General features: G+C 38.2%; 1 protein-coding gene across 2 annotated transcripts in view; it reads right to left on the bottom strand.

The window, feature by feature from the left end:
• Nucleotides 1-23024, bottom strand: part of LOC126970586 (SWI/SNF complex subunit SMARCC2) — a 59514-nt gene that overhangs the window by 21463 nt on the left and 15027 nt on the right. The window contains exons 3-8 of one of the 2 annotated variants that reach the window (XM_050816579.1): nucleotides 16584-16697; nucleotides 9530-9698; nucleotides 8888-9042; nucleotides 6431-6574; nucleotides 4951-5075; nucleotides 3609-3715 (exon numbers count right to left, since the gene is read on the bottom strand). In XM_050816579.1, coding sequence (XP_050672536.1) covers nucleotides 3609-3715; nucleotides 4951-5075; nucleotides 6431-6574; nucleotides 8888-9042; nucleotides 9530-9698; nucleotides 16584-16697 — 814 coding nt within the window. The remainder of the gene's footprint in view (nucleotides 1-3608; nucleotides 3716-4950; nucleotides 5076-6430; nucleotides 6575-8887; nucleotides 9043-9529; nucleotides 9699-16583; nucleotides 16698-23024) is intronic. The other variant, XM_050816580.1, reaches the window with a different exon arrangement.

Raw genomic sequence — 23024 nt, 5'->3', positions numbered from 1 at the left:
GTTCTTTATAATCGATCAAAAGAATACCTTCAGTATCCCAAAAAATAGTCGCCATGATCTTTCCGGCCGATTGCGACACTTTAAATTTTTTTGGGGGTGGTGTGCCTTTTTTGTGCCACTGCATCGACTCCTGCTTTGACTCAGGCTCATAGTGGTGAACCCAAGTTTCATCACCGGTTACAATTCGGGCCATAATTTCTTCCCTAACTTCTCCACAGCGGTCCAAATACTCGCGGGAACAGTTGACGCGCTCACGTTTTTGCAGCGGCGTGAGCATTCTCGGGACCCACCTTGAACACACTTTACTCATGCCAAGATGTTGATGAAGAATATTTAAAATTGTGGTTTCTGATACTCCAACTGATGCTGCAAGTTGTTTCTTCTTCAACCTTCCGTCTTCCAATACAAGTTTTTCAACTTTTTCAATGATTTCCGGCGTAGTGGCCTCAATGGGCCGTCCAGGTCGAGGATCATCTTCAATTGACTCCCTTCCTTGCTTGAAAAGGCCGTGCCATTTGTAAATCATGGTTTTACCAGGAGCAGAGTCTCCGTAAACAGCTAACATCTCTTGCAAAATAGTTTGAGGCGTTTTTCCTTGTTTGGTGAGGAACTTTACGACGGCGCGATGTTCAATTTTCTCCATAGTGGCTAGTTTGTTCCCGATTTACTTGTTCACTCGTTTGTAACTCGAAAGCTAATGACCCAATTAGGCTAGAAATTGGCATATATAGTAATTATGAGTTACTCAAGTAGCGGCTACCTGGAGGAGCGACCTCACCCCCGCCAACCCCGCCATTCCGCGAACTTTTTGACCGCCCCTCGTATGTGACGCAAAAAGCCCAACTAACTAATGGCACCGTATACAAAAGAGAAGTGAGACCAGCTTTGCTCTATTGATCCGAATGTCGGGGAATGAGAAAGTGTGACGAACAAATAATGCATGTCACTGAAATGAAAATGTGGCGTTGGTTTGGAGGACTCGGTCAAATTCGAAATAAGTATATCCGAGGGGCCTATAAAATTCAACTTCAATCATGCCTCAAGGTCCTTCAAAAGAGTTATTGCTGACGCGAAGTCTAAGCACATTAGCAGAATTGGCGAGATACTTTTGCACGCCTTCCCTCGAGAACTCGTGGGTTCTGGTCGCTCGCCAAGGCTGTCCAAGGAAACTTCTGCCAGCCAGCCATTCCGCCACTGCACAGGGATGATGACTCGCTGGCCCATGACGCGAAAGAGAAAGCTGAACTCCTGGGCTCCCTCTTCGCGTCCATTTCGACTCTGGATGACCAAGGTGCACCACTGCCGCATATTCCGCGGTGCGAGTCATACATGCCGGAGGTAAAAATCCGGCATGGCGCGGTGCTTAAGGCGCTTCTCACCTTGGACATTCACAAATCGAGCGGGCCCGATGGCATTCCCCCGATAGTGCTCCGGAACTGGCGCCGGTCCTTACCCGTCTTTTCCGGCTCTCCTACTCATCAGCCGTAGTCCCGAAATTATGGAAGGCGGCTTTATTGCACCCGATCCCTAAGAAAGGTGTACGCTCAGATCCGTCCAACTACCGCCCCATTGCCATTACCTCCATTTTCTCCAAAGTAATGGAGTCGATCATCAACCGTCAGCTCTTGGGATACCTCTAGCACCAGCTGATCAGCGACTGCCAGTACGGTTTCCGTAAGGGTCGCTCAGCTGGTGATTTTCTTGCATACCTCACCCATAAATGGGCGCAAGCGGTTGAGTCGAAGGGAGAGGCGTTGGCGGTGAGTTTGGACATAGCGAAGGCCTTCGATCGGGTATGGCATAAAGCGCTTATAGCGAAACTGCCATCCTATGGGCTTCCCGAGAAGTTGTGCAAATGGGTCACTAGCTTTTTGGCTGATCGGAGCATCAAGGTTGTTATACAAATTATTTAAGTTTTCTTTAGTGTTAATTCCGCCAATACTTGTCTTTAAAACAATTCGACACGTGTTTCGCCTCTACACGAGGCATCCTCAGGACGTGTTGTCTCGCCAAAATCTGGCACGAGACTCAAGTCTCGAGTCTCGAATTAACACTAAAACTTAAATAATTTGTATAGTTATGGATTTCCGCAAAGTAACGCCTTATTCAATAAATTTTTTTTTTATCAAGGTTGTTATCAACGGTGCATGCTCCGACTTAAAACCCATAAACGTTGGTGTCCCGCAAGGCTGCGGGCTATTCCCTACGCTGTTTCTTCTGCATATCAATGATATGCTGCAAATCAGCAATATTCATTGCTATACAGACGACAGCACAGGGTATGCTTCCTACACCGGCCGTGCCAACATGTCCCGGGATAGCGTCGACGAGAATCGGAACAAACTTGTGTCTGAAATCGAGACTATGCTTTGCAAAGTCTCGGAATGGGGCGACAAAATTTTGTCCAATTCAACACAAGAAGACACAAGTTTGTGCGTTCACCACTAAAAAGTCTCCCTTTGTCGTATCCCCTCGATTCGAGATCACTCCTCTAACTGCCACAGCCTGTATTGGCATACTTGGCGTCGATATATCGACCGACGTTCAGTTCTGTGGTCACTTGGAAGAGAAGGCCAAACTGGCCTCAAAAAAGCTTGGTTTACTCAGTAAGGCGAGACAGTACTTCACTAAAAGCCACCGCCTGCAACTTTATAAGAAATTTCTTGCCTCGCACAGCCACTTTGTGGAATCAACTACCGGCAGCGGTCTACCCGAACAGATACGACTTAGGGACCTTCAAGAAAAACGCATACCTTAAAGGCCGGCAACGCATTTTTTGACACACCTGTTGTTGCGGATGTCCTTGGGCAGTTGCCTCACCTCTCCCCATCCCGTGAACCTCTTGCCCTTTTGCCCCTTCTCATATAAAAAAAATTGCAGATATACATCAGAAGAAAGCGGGAAGGCCGATTATGCTGGTATGAGGATGTAATGCGTAGGGACGAATACCACGTGACGAGACGAGTCATGGATATGGATGAGGCCAAGTGAGGCAGAGGCCGCCCACCCACTACCAGGACTAGACACACTAACAAAGGCATGACGGCGGTATGCCTAACGCGAGCAATGACCCCAGATCGCAAACAGTGGCGATCTAGTATCAGGAGAGCCGACCCCAAATAGGGAGTGCGCCAGGGGAATATACAGGATGGTTTTATGAGAAGGGCGGTGATGGCCAAGTCGGAAACTACGATTATTAGAGATTACTCGTGAAAGCAGTTATGCCCTCAATTTCCTTTATTTTTTGTTTGATCCTTATCAGCAATAGAGTCCATTGGTTCAATACTACAGGATGAAATTTTTTTTTAAATCATTCGGGTCAATTTCCGTCAAAAGTTCAAGAAATTTTAAAAAACTAAATATGCAGTTACTGTTTTCTTAGAAATCGAGGGCATGGCTCGTTTCACGACTTTACTCTAAGACTCGTAGTTTCCGACTTAGCCCCCTTATTCATAATGGTCCGCTAACTTTAAACAGCCGCTTAGGAGAGATTTTTCTCATTCTGACTTAGGTCAATAGAAGAAGACAGAGTGAAAATTAGCAATGCTTTAAGTTAGCAGACTATTATGAATAAGGGTGTAAGTTATACAAAAAGTAATGTAACTAACGTTCAGGTTGTTTCTCCACCTCCGGCGTTGGCGCGACGTCAGTGTTATCTCTGGAGGCGTTGTCCTCTTCTTCTTCCATATCGTTCTCTCTTTTCTTAGCACCACGACTGCCAACCATAACGCATTTTTAAAAATCAACCATCAAATTATATTTTATTAATAATGTAACTGCTAAAATAATAGCGAATTAGGTATTATATATTAACAAAAAAATTCTGGTCACCTACAAATTTAAGAGACATTTATTTTAATGAATACAGATCGATTTTATACCCCACTAAAGTTGTTTAGAGTACATACCACACTCTCGCCTTGTTCCCGTCGGGGTAGGCAAAGACATTAGATTGCCATTTGCTTCTATCCTTACAAACCTCACGCGCTTCCTCTACATTCATTACTCTTTTCATACATGCTCGCCGGTTGCGGGTGCTTCGGACCTCTCCTTTTCTCAAAACGTCCCCAATTTGGTCGACGAATGTTCTACGAGATCACCCGCAACCGACTTGCCCACACACACTTGCCTTATATATTTGATGCGTCATTCTTTCTTCACTCATTCGCTCCACGTGTCCAAACCAATTCAGCATTCCTTTTTCAGTCCTTGTCACAACATGTCTTGTTTAGAGTAAATAAATATAAATATAATAAAAAGAAAATCTCGGCAGTTTAATAAGTCTCAAGTGCTATTACGAGTGGTGCTAGCAGGGTCTACATCACGAGGCACAATATTACTTTGATATTCGTCATCTCAGTTTTTATAAAAGTAACCAGCCGTTCCCGCCCGCTTCGCTGGGCGAATTTTAAAAGGAAATAAATAAAATTTTATTCATCTTATTACAAATACAATAAATAAGCAAATAAGTAGCGATAAACCATCTAGGATAAATGGTGATAATTCGCATCGAATGGTGGTAGTTTCATGTCGATACGATCAGTGGTTTAGGCGTGATTGAGTCTCAAACAAAGACCATCTATATATATTATCCCCCTTATTCATAATGGTCCGCTAACTTAAAACAGCCCCGTAAGAGTGTTTTTTCTCATTCTGACTTAGGTCAATAAAAGAAGACAGAGTGAGAATTAGCAATGCTTTAAGTTAGCAGACTATTATGAATGGTATGGGTATATATTAAGTTTCATGGTGTCAAATTTCTATAACAACGAACTTCCAAACAAACTTCCATCACAATTTCAAGCACTTCGTTCGAGATAAAAGGTAGCCTATGTCCTTTCCTAGGCTCTGTACTGAATTTCATCATAATCGATACAGTGGTTTTAGGCATGAAAGCGGAACAAACAAACTTACATTTGTATTTATAATATTGGTAGGGATTATATATACCTCTTCCTCTTGCTGTGTTTCTGCGGCGGTGGAGAGGGGGATCGCTTCCTCTTGCCTTTCTTACTCTTGGCCGAGGGTTCGTTGCCCGGTATTAAGTCGTCCACAGACAGGCGCAGCTTATGTGCCTGAATATAATTATTACAATTATTGTTTTTAGTTTTTGTCACCTTAAATTTTTTTTCCGGAATAAATGCATAATAATAAATATACTAAACTAGTGCTCATGAAATTCGTTTGACCGAGTAAAAAAAAACTGAATTAGTGAAACGCCATCTAGTGGTGAGCTACGACAACGTGGACAGCATTGAAACCTTCTCCAATATATTCATGCCTTATGCCTAGTTATTTCAAGAGCTCAATCACTAAATGATGTTTGACTATTTCTATAACCTTGGTAATTCATTATGCACGCAATTATTGTTTATATTTTAGATGTTTCTTGTACAATTATATAATTAACTAGTGGACCCGACAGACGTTGTGCACACACGTCTTAAATTTGAAAACACACAAAAAATCATCAAAATCGGTCCAGTCGTTTAGGAGGTAGTTCAATAATTGTGAATCCAAACCATTCTCGAATCCACCTGAAGACACACAGAAAGTTTCATTAAAATCGGTCCAGCCGTTTAGGAGGAGTTCAGTTACGACAGACGCACAAAATAATATATATATTAAGATATATATGTATAAGCTTGGAAGATTTAGCGAATCGTTATTGTTCGTAGCAGAGGCAGCGTTAGCGCTACATTTGGATTATTTTAAATTTCTTTTTTTACTTAATTATGAAGGAGGAACAATATTTTATTATTTTAATTTAAAACTAAATAATAATAAATTAGAATTCAGAAAAACAATTACAGGTCATCCCTAGTAGAAATACAGTAGAGGTTAGATAGACATAAAGGTTTTAAACTAAAAGTTCGTTAAAAAGTATTAAAAAATAAAAAATCACTATGAATATATTTTTGCATCTCTTATAGAACGCCAGTTCCTAGCCGTGTGGCTCTACCCGCGAGACCATAACGTACAGTGCTCCCAAATTAATAATGCGAATACAGATCTTCGTTAATGGGCGTATTCCCGAAAACACCCGAATCATTCAATCGTAAGAGCCCTATACAATACACTTGCATTTTGCACCTTGTGCGAAAGAAATAGTAGTCAAATCATGTGTTCACAATACGAAAACAAATCGAGCGGTCGGCTGTGGTAGCCGGTCAGTCAGTCGTCTTTAAGTATTGGTGCCGACTGCACGTGTTCAGTCTATGTGGACTTATATAGAGCTCCACACCCCTCATGTTATTATTATTGTAATATAATTCTACTAAATTATGCAAAAGTAATGCATTTTACCACTCTATATAGATATCGTCTCCCGACGGTCGGGAAATACGACCGGTGCCGAAAAGTGGCGAAGATCTGTATGCGCATTATTAATTTGGGAGCACTGTAACACAATCGTGACTGCTATAGTTACCTTCTTCTTCCCGTGCGAGTCGACTTCGTAGTCCTCCTCGTTGAGCCATTCGTTGTAGTGCGGCAGGTCCAGTACCCACGTGGCCGATACTCGCCACGCCTCCGGCCGGCTGCACTCCCAGTTGGCGCTCTCGGGCACGTCCACCTGCCACCGGCGCCGCCGTATTATGAAACATTTACGCATCTCTATTAACTAACTACCCACAATGAGAGGCTTCAGTGGGAATAATGGCGGATGTATTACGATATTCAAAAGAATTCAAGGTGTTTGTGTGGTAACGGTTACTATAACATAAATGACTTTCTAAATGATTCCACAGATTGGGAATGGAACGACCTCCCTCAGGCTATTAAATAATAAGTTTAATTGCACAATATTACTTTGTAAACACATTTTTCGATGAAAAAAAAAGCCCGCTGAGTGCTGCGCCTGTTATTCTCAGGTCTGAGGCATTCTTTTTGAAATGAGTGGAAGTTTTTGACTTTCAATAAGTGATGTCATATCCTATTTTGAATAAAAATATTTGAAGTTCAAATTATGACAGTAATCACGACCATCATGTTCTCGAAGCGTGTAAGCACGTGTAAGGATTACACAAACATTGAATTGAAGCTCTAAAGATTGATCCAATAATTTATATTAATACAGTTTATTCTTTATTACTTTTATTATGTAATATTTGATTTTATTTAAACACACCATTCATATATTGGATGCAGCACCTTACAAACTAATTTGTCATGTATATTACAACCATTGTAAAGTACTCAATTTTATTTAAAAGTGGCCGTTGAATTGTTTTGTATGTTCTCACGAGCTCATATTTTTCCAATTTTCCTTCTACTAATTGAATAAAGTTTATTTCAATTTGATGTACGTATCTCAATAAAACAATCGTCGACATCTTCAAAATCGCAAAACTCGCCACTAAATAAAATATAATATCACCCTCGCTAGCTGGATGTTAGCGGTTCTCAAAACAAACAACATTCAAGCCACTTTAGATGCCAGATATTAGTTTTACAAATTATTTAAGTTTTCTTTAGTGTTAATTCCGCCAATATTTGTTTTTAAACAATTCTCCATGTGTTTCGCCTCTACACACTAAAATCTGGCACGAGACAGTCTCGTGCCAGATTTTAGCGAGATAACACGTCCTGAGGATGCCTCGTGTAGAGGCGAAACACGTGTCGAATTGTTTAAAAACAAATATTGGCGGAATTAACACTAAAGAAAACTTAAATCATTTGTGTAATTATGTATTTCCGCAAAGTAACGCCTACTTCAATAAATTTTCAGAAGTTAGTTTTACAAACTGTTAACACTTGTGTGTCAGTGTAAGGTCAGAGATGGAACCTTGTTACATTAACGTTGGAGTGCATATTTTTACACAAATAAGCTAGTCACTAGCTTATGTACTTATATAAAAATAGGTGTAATGTCATCGGTCCTCGATAAATCTACAAAGTTTGAACGAAATCTAGCCGTTTAAAGTGGGTCAAAATCGCGCCCAAAGAAGTCGGTTACAAACATACAGGTGAAGCTAATATAAAGCGTATAAAAATACGAGACACAATTTTAACGCGTTGCAACAGGGTGGAAACTTGTTACATTCAATATGCGAAAACTTTTAAATGGTGTAAAATGTTAACACTATTGTATTGTAATTAAGTTATTATAACACTGTAAGTTTTCCAAAAAAAAAAATATATATAACGTTGGATATTTTTACGCATTCTTGAAAAACCCAAAAATTCTGAGCGGCACTACAAAAATTGCGCGCGACAGATATTAAGTCTCGTTTGCCCAGTAATTTTACTAGCTACGCCGCCGTTGTGGTACTCATAATCTAGTCGGCATCCCGTGCAAAAGATCCATTGTGTGACCGATATAAGCTAGGAAATTTTATTGAATTAGGCGTTACTTTGGGGAAATCCATAATTATACAAATGATTTAAGTTTTCTTTAGTGTTAATTCCGCCAATATTTGTTTTTAAAACAATTCGACAAGTGTTTCATCACTTCGTCAGACTCACTTTGAGTCTCGTGCCAGATTTTGGCGAGACAACACGTCCTGAGGATGCCTCGTGTAGAGGCGAAACACGTGTCGAATTGTTTTAAAAACAAATATTGGCAGAATTAACACTAAAGAAAACTTAAATCATTTGTACGATAGAAGCTATATGAACCTAAATTGCCACTCTTTTAAATCATTTAAAAGAGTGGCAATAGTTTGGAGAGTTTTTAGCTACTTCTTCTCACTAGCTCAACCCTTTACGAATTAGCATAGATTCAATAAGAATTTTTTTTTCTGCCATAAGTGCCATTTCCGTGACCTACATCAATAAAGTGATTTTGATTTGATTTGGTTTAAATTTCCAAGGGGTTCCACCATTAAAAGAGCTTGTACGGTACAGTCACTAGTTCCGCTGGTGACCGTACTTAGAGCTAACTCACCGGCAAGTCAGTCTGCGTCCACGTGTCGTGGCTGTCGGGGAAGTAGTACCAGTGTATCAGTACGTTGTTGCCGCGCCGGAACACGGGCCGTGCGTACTCCTCTTCAGAAGGGTCCACCGCCGGGTATATTATGTGGGTGGCGTCATCTTCGTCAACTGTAACCACAAATTATTAATACATAAGAGAATTATAAAGAAAAAAAAACTTAATGTTATAAGAATCTTTAATTAAACGTTTTTATATAAATTTTATTATATTTCGATGTTTAATATTAGTATTACAATAATTCATACACAACGGCTGACATGATATGAGATCGGGCGATAGTTCTCAAACTCGCGTTTTTGGGGATAGGCACAACATTCGCTGATCTGAAGGAAAGATGCACTTGGATAAAGAAAAGTTGTTTTTAGAAGAATTATATGATGTTTAGTGGTGTTGGCGGCAATTATATGAAGATGTGATACCATATAAAAGATACATTTCATTGTCTTATATTTCACGCGTATTTATTGCACTTTTGTTTAATTACTAATACTTTAAATAAACTTTACTTTAACTAAATATAAGTTACATACATGCATACACTCTATTACGTTACGTTCTAGAATCATTGCGATCGTGGTCGGTGTCGTCACTTACTGCATATCTCCACCTGATGATTGCTGATGATATCTTTGACCTTGTTAGCGGTCGTCTTGTCCACCTCCGGCCGTATGTAGATGCAGGGTGAGCGGATGATCTCCGCGCTCAGCAGGGCACTCTCTATCTCCATCATCATCTGGACGTTGAGGTCCTTGCGGGACGGATTCTGCAAAGGCGGGATTGTCGGGAAAGGGAAGAGAGAAATGTAATTAGCACGAGTTGTACGTCACACACTGTCGAAATTGATAGTAAAAGTTACCACAATACAGATCTACTGCGTATCTGTTGTACAACATTGTCACTAATAGTCATTAATTGAGACATTAAGTGAGACACTCCCCAACAATGATGCCAATATGGCAAATCGCCTGATTAAGCTCAAAAGAATTCAATTTAAACAGATAATGGCGGCCCTAGCTTGTCACGGTCCATAGAAGAAACATATATCTTATATAGGCATAACTAACAGCCCCCTGTGTATGGTCATGCATGGTCGCAGAAGAAACGGCTGCGCATGAACTTCTGCATTGTCCAGGTAGCGGCTAAGCTGGCTCATAATCTTGGCTCCCCAAAACACAGGAAGTCTTTAGGAAGGAGACTTTGAGGTTTCTGTAGGAGTTATGGTGGCAGGAAATACAAATATAATCTCATACACACACTACCACAGGCGCACAGGCGTCAAGTCGCGGAAATTACCCCGTACCATTCCATATCAAAAATACGTAATACTCGTGAATAACATACAGATACTATCGTAAGGCCAACAAGACGAGATAAAGAATGTAAACAAAGTTTCAAGGGTTCAAAACATTTTTAGCGATATCTTTGTATATAAAAAAGAATTGATACATTTCAGGTTGTCTAGAGCTGCCATGCTGTGATTCCATAATTAAAATCAACAAATAACCACAAAGCAGAAAACATCAACAAGAAAAGTAATAGTAACAGATTAATAATAACAACAAACTAAGTAAACATGGAAACGAAAAATACGTACGAAATCATTTGGAACGCAATCCAAACCAGAATGAACTTTTTTACAAAATGGCGGACTAAATGTTGACAACTGTGGTATTGACTGCTTTCCTGTACCACCAAAGACGCAACGATAGCTATCGTCGACCAACTGACGCCATTACTGCGTACGAGTGATAGGGACAGAGATAATAATCGCTCGCAGCGTTATTCGTTTGTTTACATTATTTTTCTGGTCTCACTGGCCTTACCCTTAGTACCGTGCGGGGGCGGGAGCGAGGTTGATATTTATTCTATTTCAAGTGGATGCTATGTATAGAATACCTATAGCCCACTAAGGTTGGAACTGAAATGTCAGCACGCATCAGTTACTTACAAACGCTACTCTTGATTGGCGATCTGGCGCGGGGCCATATCGTTGTAAAACACAAAAGTATTAAATTACTAGCTGACCCTGCAAGCTTTGTTTTGCCATATAAATTGTATTGATCTTTTGCTTGCTAGTTGATAAGAGATGGCACTAGTTGTATTCATTAGTAACAATCACAGTTCTTTTATATTTTGTATAATTCACACTATAGTTTTATAAATTATAGCCTATTTGTTATTCTGGTGTGTAAGCTATATTATTGTAAAGTTTCATCAAAATCTATTCAGTAGATTTTGCGTTAAAGAAGTTCAAACATACATCCAGACATACAAACTTTCACCTTTATAATATTAGTAGGATATATTCAAACTCCAAATAAACTTGAATACAATTGCCGGCCCGCTCACTGTCGAGCTCTCATTAATTGACAGATTTGTTATAAATTTTTGTAAGTTCCTCAAAAGAAGTCTGGTCTCTGCAAATTGTCACGATGAAAACAATTATTACACGACCACATTATCACTGGACCTCGCTGAAATGTGAAGCCCCCTCCCGTTCCCCTTTCACTCCCTCGCGCTCACCTTTTAGCGTCAGTACGGTTTGCAATTTCAATACATTGTTTTTGAAGTTTTGTCTTTTGTTATTCATAGTTCTGTAGTTTCTGTTGTTCTGTGTCGCTATAATAGTAGTGCGAGAAAAATAAACACTTTTTTTACGTAACCCAGATTATTTCATTGGCTTTACATCATTATAATAATAATAATCATTAGCATCACAACACAACAACATAACATCAATCATCATCATTTAAAATACTGAAGAAATAAATCCTTGTTTATATGTTATAATAATATCCTAGTGATGCTTGTTTTGCACACCGTACCAAAACGACGATGTGACGTCATCAACGTCAGGTCCACAGATAATATAACCGGGCAGTACGTTAGTGTGGAATGACGACAAACATGCAATACGATCCCATAAACATTAGTGACAAAAACACAACAGAGAGTTAAAACCACAAGTGTTTATTTACAAAAGGTACGTCATTATTTACCCAAAAACCGCACAAGGATGGACGACTGCGTGAAATGAAATATGTTCTGAAATATGAACACCAAATGTGTTTTTGTCAAGTAACTCACTATTCTAGTCGCCAAAGCTCTTGATACGCGACGCCAAAAAATTTTCGTAATATGTTAAAGACCGTACATACTTTCAACTACATAATGAATACTTTTGTATTTTATTGGAAGTACAGGCAGAAATGCGGAACACCAACCAGATGCTATAATATTGTACGAGGTGTGTTCAAAAAATAACCAGAATTTTTGTTTTATGAAAAAAATCTTTATGTATTCATCAATATCTATTTTGTCCCCTTCAAAGTAATCCCCTTCGGATATAATACACTTGTGCCACCGCTTTTTCCAATCCTCGAAACACTTTTGAAACTCGATCTTTGTAATAGCTTTTAGCTCTTTCAGCGAATCGCTTTTAATGTCATCTATGCTTGTAAAACGACGGCCTTTTAATGTTCTCTTTATTTTTGGAAACAGAAAAAAGTCACATGGAGCCATATCTGGCGAATATGGAGGCTGAGGCATCGTTACAGTTTTTGGCCAAAAATTCACGAACACGCAATGAAGTGTGAGCAGGTGCATTATCGTGGTGCAAAAGCCATGAATTGTTTTGCCACAAATCCGGGCGTTTTTTTCGGGATTGCTTCACGCAAACGGCGTTGAACTTGTAGGTAGAAGTTACTCCTTATTGATTGTTTGACCTTGTGGCAAGAATTCATGATGCACTATGCCATTAAAATCGACACAGTGAGCATAACCTTCACATTCGACCGCACTTGTCGAGCCTTTTTCGGTCTTGGTGATCCAGAATGCCTCCGCTGGGACGATTGAGCCTTAGTTTCGACATCATATCCGTAAACCCATGTTTCGTCACCTGTTATAACACGTTTTAGTAGTTCTGCATCGTTACTAACTTTATTTAGCGACACCTGAGCAACTTCCATTCGCCGCTGTTTTTGTTCGAAATTTAACAATTTTGGAACGAATTTTGCTGCCACACGTTTCATACCCAAAACATCCGAAACAATTTCATGGCATGAGCCAACTGATATGCCAACATCATCAGCGACTTCTGTGATTGTGATTCGGCGATCCTTCATAACCATTTCTTTCACTTTTTTCACGTTTTCATCGGTTGTTGATGTGCTTAGGCGTCCGGGTCGTTCGTCATCTTCAACGTTTTCGCGACCATCTTGGAAACGCTTATACCACTCGTAAATCCTTGCTTTACTCATAGCAGACTCACCATATGCCTTTGTGAACATTTTACATACTTCACTACACTTTATTTCGTTTTTTACGCAAAATTGAATACAAATTCTTTAATCCATTTTTTTTCACAAACGAAAATCGCCGAGCTCGAAAAACACGTCTAACGTTAGCGGCTGCCACTCAAAAAGTAAGCAATGAATATTGTGAAAATTTTATCGTACTTCAGGGGCATGTGTACCAACAAAATAATTTTTTTTTTATACAGGCGGAATGTCGAAACCCGCGAAATTTAAAAATTCTCGTTACTTTTTGAACACACCTCGTATATATTAGAAATGTAAAAGTCTGTATATTAGTAACGCGAAAACGGCTGAATGGATTTCAACGGACCTTCACACATACATACATTAGTTGGTGGATTCCAGTGTAGTTGAATTTAAATTTTTTATTACTTTTTAATATTTAAATTATCTTTCTCATTAGTTTGCCTTTGAATTTATTTATTTATATATGTATTATAATTTTTTTTATATGTTGGAGAAAACTAAAAATGATATGAATTTAATTCATATTTTTGTCTCTAAACAAATTTAAAAAAACAGGATATGTTTTAATGATGTTATAGTTACGCGTACTTAGTCTATCTATATAGAATATATAGCTATACTAAATATATATAAAAGCCACCTTTAAGTACAGTAATGTGTGACGTCTCTAATAATGATGCACTGTGCCAGTACAGTACAGACTGTACAGACCGAGGAGCGACCTCGGCGTAACAGTTAGTACGTCGGCTTAACATCCTCCCGTACTTGCGACACTAACAGTACCGCATTCACTATGACCGCCACGAGCTTTAGCGATGACTTTGAATAAATGTAAAACAAAACATACAAGGTACAAAATATAAGTGAAATAATATAGGTTAGGTTTCTAATTACTATTCGTAAGCGCTAAGTTTGCCAATGCGTACCCGATCCCCCGAGCCGTATACCTCACCCCTCTCACGCCCGTTCAGTACAGTCAACTAAAAAATGTGTTACGAAAACAATTTTCAGTTGAATTTTTTATCTTGCATTTAAAATCAACGTGAGTGATTCATAATAATTAATAGTTTGATTAAGTTGTTGGGATGGTTATTACCATCAACGGAAAATATCTTCATTGCACCATAAGGGTCATTCGCGATCGTTATTTGTTTGAGATTATTTCTATGAACAATTGAGACTACACCAAATTAAAGAAAACATTTAATATACACACAATTAAACAATTGAAATCAAACTTTATGTCGACGCTACTACTTGAGCGACGTGAAATTTACAGAATCACCGGCAAACTTAACGCGAACGACTTATGCACATCTAAACTAGTCTCAAAGGCAAAACTACTGCTCCCATTATAAATATTTATAAAAAAGGACTGAACGAATTAGATATTACTAAGAAATACTTTATAACTTTATTTATCTATTGCTAATACAGTGCTGAGCTCTCAATGCAATTTTTATTTATTTCGTCTGGTAGGTTACGCATTATTAGGTGGTAAATCAAATTTTAGCGGTCGAAATATGTTATCAAATAATAATAAAAGAATATAAGTTGATAAGTTTAGTCGTTGACTGTACATTTAATCTAGGATGGGTAATGAAAGATAGTATTTTATAAATATTATATTGAGCGGTTCTCAATTAGTTTGACTGTGTAGTTTAGTCATTTGTGTTAAGAATAGATTTTGCTTTTGAGACTAATTTTCTGGTGTAATTTAAAGTGTAAAAAAATATTGTTAATAACAAATTCATACCCTCAGATCGTGCGGAATGAACAGTAATGGACAACACGACTATCTCATAACTATACATATTATTGACAAAATTAATTGAGCAATCTTTACTGTATATATCAATACAACTGAGCGTGTGTTTGGAGCACTCTAGCCTCATATTCTAAGACAACATCCGCGTGGTATAAGGGTGACAGCCCTACCAAATTAGCTTTAGATGCACCTTCTATCTCGCCACTATAACTATTATGACTCTATAATAATGAAATATATTGAATAAACAACCCATAGCTCAACAACTTAATTTGTGTGTGCTTTATAGTTTACACCACACACCAGTGCATGTAATAAAAATAATATGTTAATTATTACACAACGCTAATGAACACTACGGAAGAGTTATTATTTTGTAAATCTCTAATTATGGAAATGATAATTTGTTTTATCTACACCCATGCTTTAAATCCCCTATTAAAGATTCTAAAACAGTTAGCTTATTGGCAACATTAAAACATCCAATGTCCTAATAAGCATTACATCATCCAAACGAGTGTTGTAATGAAATTCAATACAACATTACAACACTCGTTTGGATGATGTTATGGTTACTAGGGCTAGCTTTTTTAATGTTAGCATTAAGCTAACTGTTTCAGAATCATTTACAGGGGTTTCATATAATTATGGGTGTAGATAAAGTCTTGTATGCAACTGTTGTTAATTAGGTATTAAAACACTCATGTGTCAAACCCACATTCGTGTTTAAATACCCCTTATTATACAACAGTATCATAAATAACTATTAACGACAGTATTTACATTTACGTTCTAAATAAACACGAACATTATTCGCTTTATATCACTCCTTATCGAAATGGAAATGTATTCGACTATTTGAAATTCTAATAGACGCTACACTTACAAAAGGTAATCCAAATATAATGGGGTCACTGAAAATCAGTGTTGTGCTCATTATGTATGTGTAACTGTAACACAACTGTATCAGAGTGGACTTCAGCTTTGGCAGACCAGTGCCACATTTGGTATTGCTTTTTTTCTTTTGTATTCAGTAAGTAAAATATTAATTTAAAGGATATATTTTATTTGCATTAAATTTATTGTGTGAATGTGTCAGTTTTTCTTCCAAAATAAATTCATTTTTATTTTAAATGGACGTAACTTCAGAAAAACGATCCGAACCACAATCATATCGAAATTAGGTTAAGAACACAAAACTGGTCACGTGATTCATATTAACGGACTGACAAAAAATCGCAACCCCACTGTCACTCTTTAAATGACATCATGACTTAGTAGCCCGACCCACATGTATGGAATACTCTAATATTTATTAAACTTTGCACATGAATTCCTTAAAATGTGGCTTGGAACGTTCTTCAGGAACTACGTCCAAATGCCATTTTTGTGTCCGTTGTGTTCATCGCGATGTTTGAAACAGTTGTAATAATATATATAATAAATACGGACGTTGAAAGAATATCTCAAGAGTAGCTGTTCTTTCTGTAAAACGCGCGGGCATCGAGTGCTCGACATGAGTGTCGCGGATAGTTAGGTAGATAGTCGTGCGTGGTGCATGTGGTGGCGCGGCGACGAGGAAGCGTGCGGTGCATACCTTACCGACCTGGAAGTCAAACTTGCGCCACCGCTGCTCCGACTTGAAGCGGAACATGGTGGCCAGGACCGTGCACAGAGAGCCGCCCGCTTTCATGTCCATGAACACTTTCATCTGGAATCACAACACAATTATATTAAACTAGCCGTTCCCGTAACCCGCCCGCGTAGCTGGGCGAATAAGTTAATGAAGGGACGTTGGAATTCGAAAACTAAGTAGAAATAAACCATCTAGGATAAATTTCGCATCGAATGGTGGTAGTTTCATGTCGATACGATCAGTGGTTTAGGCGTGATTGAGCCTCAAACAAAGACCATTTTCATTATATATACAATTTGTGATTTTGAAAGTGATAACCCTCACTTTTGGAATTACACAAATTAAATTTGAAAACATAATTTTTTAACAATTCGGGACTCGCACCCATAACCACTCGCGTTTCATGCGAGCGCACTTCCACCATCTTGATATGTCTTGTTCTATGTTTTTCAATTCTCTGGTTGTGGCTGGAGTTAGTTGGCTCAGTGGAAGAGCGCTCGCACGGAATACGAGAGGTCGCGGTTCGGGTCCCGCATCATTTATAAATTTTGTTTTCAAATCTCATTAACAATAATATTGTTATATAAATGGTATGGCTGTAAAGTTCTACGAATTGAACCTTTAGGAGTCAAATTAATCACTCATAGATTCCAGTACCACATTTGATTCTTTTGTTATAATTAATTCGAGACGAATTCGGGACTATGACACCCTTATACAACGATAAAAGGTTTTCAAATCGGTCCATGACGATGACGGAGACATGAGGTAATTAATTAGCTAACTAAACAACGTTATTCACAAAAAAAAATAACAATAATAGGAATGTCAATGACAATTACCCGAGAAAGTCTAAGAAAACTATGTAATTATTATTTTTCAGAATTGAGAAAGCAGTCGACCCCCATCATCAAAACCCGGACAAAGAATACCTACTCTGATCCTGATACTATCACGATTCAGGACATTTATATTATACTAGACGGCCACTTTTTAATTTAATTAATTCAATTCAATTTCAATAATATAATAAAGCTTCAAAATACAAGAAAGTGAAAAATGATGCGCACTAAAAACGTTACTATGCCATTCGATGAATAGGTTTTACTCTCCGTTGATCTGTTTGAAAAATTCACTAAACTTTCGAATCCTCGGCTAATACGGTTTGTAAAAACCAATAAATATGCCAATAAGATTCCTTTGAGCGATAAACAATAGTGACAAGATCCCACTTGTTGAAGATTGAAGGTCCGGCAACAATAGCGATGAAACAATAGCATTCGCGACCGCGACATTGAACAACTTTGGGCTCAATTGTTTCGCGAAGCGCTCCACTCGCCCGTGTCCGTGCACGATTATCTTTTGATCTAGATAGACTACAATGGCTCATCGCTCGCCGTCGCGGAATACGTAATGAACGAACTACTGTTTAGCACAAACTAATGAAAGAATCGGCCAAGTGCGAGGCGGACTCGCACGTGAAGGGTCCCGCAGCAGCAAGTAACCCCCCCCCCCAATAATTATTGTTTTTTTTTCTATTTATGTATGAAAATCTTAATGCGGTTCAAAGAATACATCTATTTGCCAAGTTTCAACAGTATAGTTCTTATATTTCGGAAAAAAGTGGCTGTGGCATTCGGACGTAGAGACAGACAGACATGACGAATCCATAAGGGTTCCGTTTATTGCCATTTGGCTACGGACCCCTAAAAACGTTCAAGTGACATTGTTAAGCAAAGGAAGTTTGGTTATTAAATTAGGAACAATGTTATACTTTCACGTCCTAGATCATCAAATAGGGATTAGGGTACATTTTATCCCAAAACTAAAATTTCAATGAGATGCGCGATGTCGACGTACTCGCGGGCAGAGAATATAGTCATCTTAATTACCAATCAGTGAGGCAATTGTTAGGGACGAGACGAGCAGGATCTTCAACTTAGTGTAATTGATACGCCCTGCCCATTAAAATGCAGCACCGCTCAGGATTTTTGAGAAACCCAAAAATTCTGAGCGGCACTACAATTATGCTCGTCACTTTCAGATATACTATGGTCTCATTTGCCCAGTAATTTCACTAGCTACGACGACCGAAACACAATAATGCTTACACATTACTGCTTCACGGCAGAAATAGGCGCCGTTGTGGTACCCATAATCTAGTCGGCATCCTGTGCAAAGGAGCCTCCCACTCAGGCTATACTCATATAATACGCGGCAATCAGCAACATAGTTCAAGCCATTCTTGAGTGTTATAATAAAAGTACATACAAAAAGACAGGAAGACGGACAAATATTTTGAAAATCATAGAATTGGTGTCAGCAAGTCGTAACCGTTTATTTATCACGAAAATTTCACAAAAAAAAAAACAACCGCCCCAACAAACTACGTCCTGTTTGAATAATTAAAGAATCGTAAGAATCATTAAGAAAACAAATTAAATAAATAAACATTTTGACTGTTGCATCTAAATATATTCCTCTAAATGTTCTAAATATGCATATTAAGGTTATTAAGAAACTGTGAAAATCAAAAGTTAACACGAGGAACAAACATAAATTCAAATTCAAAAACACTTTTTTCATGTAGGTCACGGAAATGACACTTATGAATGTCAAAAAAAATTAAAATATTGTTTCTTATTGAATTTACCGCTACTTCGTAAAGGGTTGAGCTAATGAGAAGAAGTAGCAAGAAACTCATTGCCACTATTTTACGTCAAGATTTACATTTTAATTGTTTTACAAATCATTTCAATTACAATATATGCAAAGTGACGCAACAAAAATACTCAAATGTCAAAAACTGAAAGGCTTACATGAGTAAGTCAAAAAAAGAAAAAAATGTAAATTAATACTTATTTAAACACAAGTTATTGAGTATAGTAGATGCATCAATCCACACATACCGTAAATAAATAGAGGCATTGTGTGAGCATTTCATAAAATAAAATATATAATAACTTTAACTTTAAAGATAATAATAATAATAAACACATCAAGCAGACCTCCCGGTAACAAGATCATCCAGCCACCATAAACTTGCTATGCCTTCTACTCGGTTAAGTCGGATTAGTACGTCTTTTATTGGGCGATGTATATGCCGCAGGGATATGATTAATTTCTGTTATAATATTGCTTGTTTGTTCTCTTAACTATCATTACTGCAGCGGATTTAAATTGTTCAATCGCTGTTATAGCCTCTTCTTTCATTTCTCGAGTCCATACGGTTTTTCCTTATCTTACCGCGCCGCTCTAACATTATCCCAATAGTTTCACTGACCAGTATGCGCGGACGTCATGTTTTTTGTCATTTCACGGAACCAATTCTGGTATTTGATCAAATCACTAGATTTATTTAAAGAAATAATAAAATCCTGTTGTTATTTTAACGTCTTCCGTGATTTGATCAAATCACTTAAGGAATTGACCAAATCTCTGTTTTTATCATATCCCTGAGACATATGTACTTTTACATTATTATCCCAGATAATTCAAAGATTTTGAATAAAAATATTTGAATTTGAATGTGAAACCAAATACGGATTACCTTTAAATAATCTTGAGACTGGAGGACACAATTATGATTTTTAATATAAAACAAATATTGTTACGACATTATGTTTCCCTAACTCAGAACAATGGCTGCTTTTAGGCTGTAAGTTGTCGAACAGGAAGCCATTGTATTAATGACACGTGAATAGATAGATTGAAGGTAGTTTAAGAATAGTTTAAAAGAATATTCTCATGTATTGTATTGCAATCACACATTATGATATTAATGTACAGTCAACAAAAAAGGAAATATTTTTGACGGACAGTCGTAATGAAATTTATTCACTTTTACGCATTGGACTTAACATCTTATGACTTACAGCCGATTTCTGCTTTTAGCATTTGGATAAGCGATCAATGGAACGTGTGTTTTTCAATCCGTCTATGGGACGACGAGTTGGTTTTATTTTTATGGAAAAGGAGGACAAACGAGCGTACGGGTCACCTAGTGTTAAGTGATCACCGCCGCCTACATTGTCTTGCAACACCAGAGGAATCACAGCAGCGTTGCCAGTCTTTAAGGAAGGTTTTCTTTTATGAAAATAAGGGACGAGACGAGCAGGACGTTTAGCTGATGGTAATTGATACGCCCTACTTCATTACATGCTCATTATTCTCATTACTGCTTCACGGCAGAAATAGGCGCCGTTGTGGTACCCATAATCTAGCCAGCATCCGGTATACGCGCTTTTTTGAAGGTACCCTTGTGGTATCGTCCCGGAAACACCGCACAAGGATGCTTATTCCACAGCTTTGTAATACGTGGAAGAAAGCTCCTTGAAAACCGCACTGTGGAGTACCGCCACACATACAGATAATGGGGATGATATCCTAATTTGTGGCGTATCGTACGAAGGTGGAATTCAATCAGGAATCAGGTGAAACAGGAATCTTTGGTAAGTAATTGGTCCTTTGAGATTGGTGTTTGTATGAATGTGATGGGTAATCTATACGATATAGATTACGATTGATATAATCATATTGAACGCAGGGTCAGGCGCGCCCTTCTCGACACTTATTCTCGTAAGAAAGAGAACAAACGTAACGCGGAATCAAAACGCGCGGCAATAAAGTTATTTGTTATATTAGTTGTGTGCGGTCAGACATACCACTAGATACTCTGGAATTCAATTAATCTGTGTGAGAGAAACATTATATTAATTATACAGTGTCATTTTGTAATCTATGGGTTTTTTATATAATATATTTAGTGTTGAGCCTCAAAAGCATTACACAATTTCTATCAACATTTCAGATATACCGCTGACAGACACACGGACGGACAGACGAATGACAGTCATTGGGTTCTCGTTTGTTATACATAGGGCACAAGTCTGTCACTACTAGTGCCTAAAATAGTGGTCAAATTACACGTTTTTTTATTTAATAAAAATCGATAATTCACCGATCAAGTGAAAAATTAATCTAATATATAAAATTCTCGTGTCACGGTGTCCGGGACCGAACTCCTCCGAAACGGCTTGACCGATTCTCATGAAATTTTGAGTGCATATTGGGTAGGTCTGAGAATCGGACAACATCTATTTTTCATCCCCCTAAATGTTAAGGGTGGTCCACACGAAATTTGTTTTTTTTTTTTAATTTTTAAGTCATTTTTTTTAAATTTATTTGATTATGAGTCAGCATTAAAAAATACATACAACTTCATATTTTCACCCATCTACGATCAACAGTTACTTTTGTATCGCGATTTTAATATCGGCAATACAACGTTTAATGGGTCAGCTAGTATTATTATAAAAACAATTTTAAGTTACTAGTTGTAAAACTAGATTAAAACTAACAATTATATCATACCATTCTCAAAGTCTATCTGTGCGTAATAATCAAAGTATACCAGCTATAGGTACATTGTATTATCATCGAGCTGTTAAGGTGCGTACAGACTGGTGAAACGTAACATGAATTGTATCATGAAAGAATTCGCCTTGGACATCGCCGCAATATATTATAAAGACACTTGTTGGACCTCTTGTGCGTGCGAAATGTGCATTTCACGCGCACGCTACGAGCCTTAGGTCTCATTTACGGAGATGCGGAGTCGTGCGGTGCGTTAGACATTTTTTCTGTTTACGGTGTGAAGCGGCGCGTATCGACACACGCTTAAACACAAACTTATAGCAATATACAATGTTGTTGATAAAGATGAGAGACGGGACGAGACTCCATCAAACCGACTAGTTTTAGGTTAGCGAGAGATGGGAGGGCACTTCATATATTAAAAAAGCAATTGTGTGGTTTTCTGAAACCATGATGCAAGTGACACTTTTATTCACAAAATAACATAGGTATTAATATCAGCATAGAAAAAAACTATATAAAAAATTTATATATTACGATTTACATTTTCATAAAATAAAAAAACCTTTATCAAGTGTGTGGGGTTCGAACCTACTCTTCCACCTGAACGCAATTGTATCCAATATGCGAACTATAGGCGCCGCCCGACCGTCACGCGACATGCAACACACAGACGAAAAAGTTTGAGACGATGTAATAAAAGTTTCACCTTAATAATTCACTTTTAAACATAGAATTTAAAATTTTAACATGGCCTTACTAGAGTTGCGCGTGGTTGTCGGTTTTTCGAACGAACACAAAGGGGCGCGGTGAATGGCGGATACAGACGTACGAGTGAATGCGCAGTATGAGCGCGCTATGCGTCCACCCTTGGAGCGAATATGGTATATTAGAAAGGATAAGGTAGAATTATACATTTCACCAGTCTGTACGCACATTTAAATCAGTTGTGGTCTCGCGAAAGTGAGCTGGCCCTGACCGATGACGAGATCCAACGATGCTGTAGCGCCCGACGCACTGTAGTTC

This window comes from Leptidea sinapis, chromosome 21, assembly GCF_905404315.1.
Source record: "Leptidea sinapis chromosome 21, ilLepSina1.1, whole genome shotgun sequence".
NCBI lineage: Eukaryota > Metazoa > Arthropoda > Insecta > Lepidoptera > Pieridae > Leptidea > Leptidea sinapis.
Note: the sequence above shows the minus strand (reverse complement) of the source record. Positions and strands in the feature narration are given on the sequence as shown.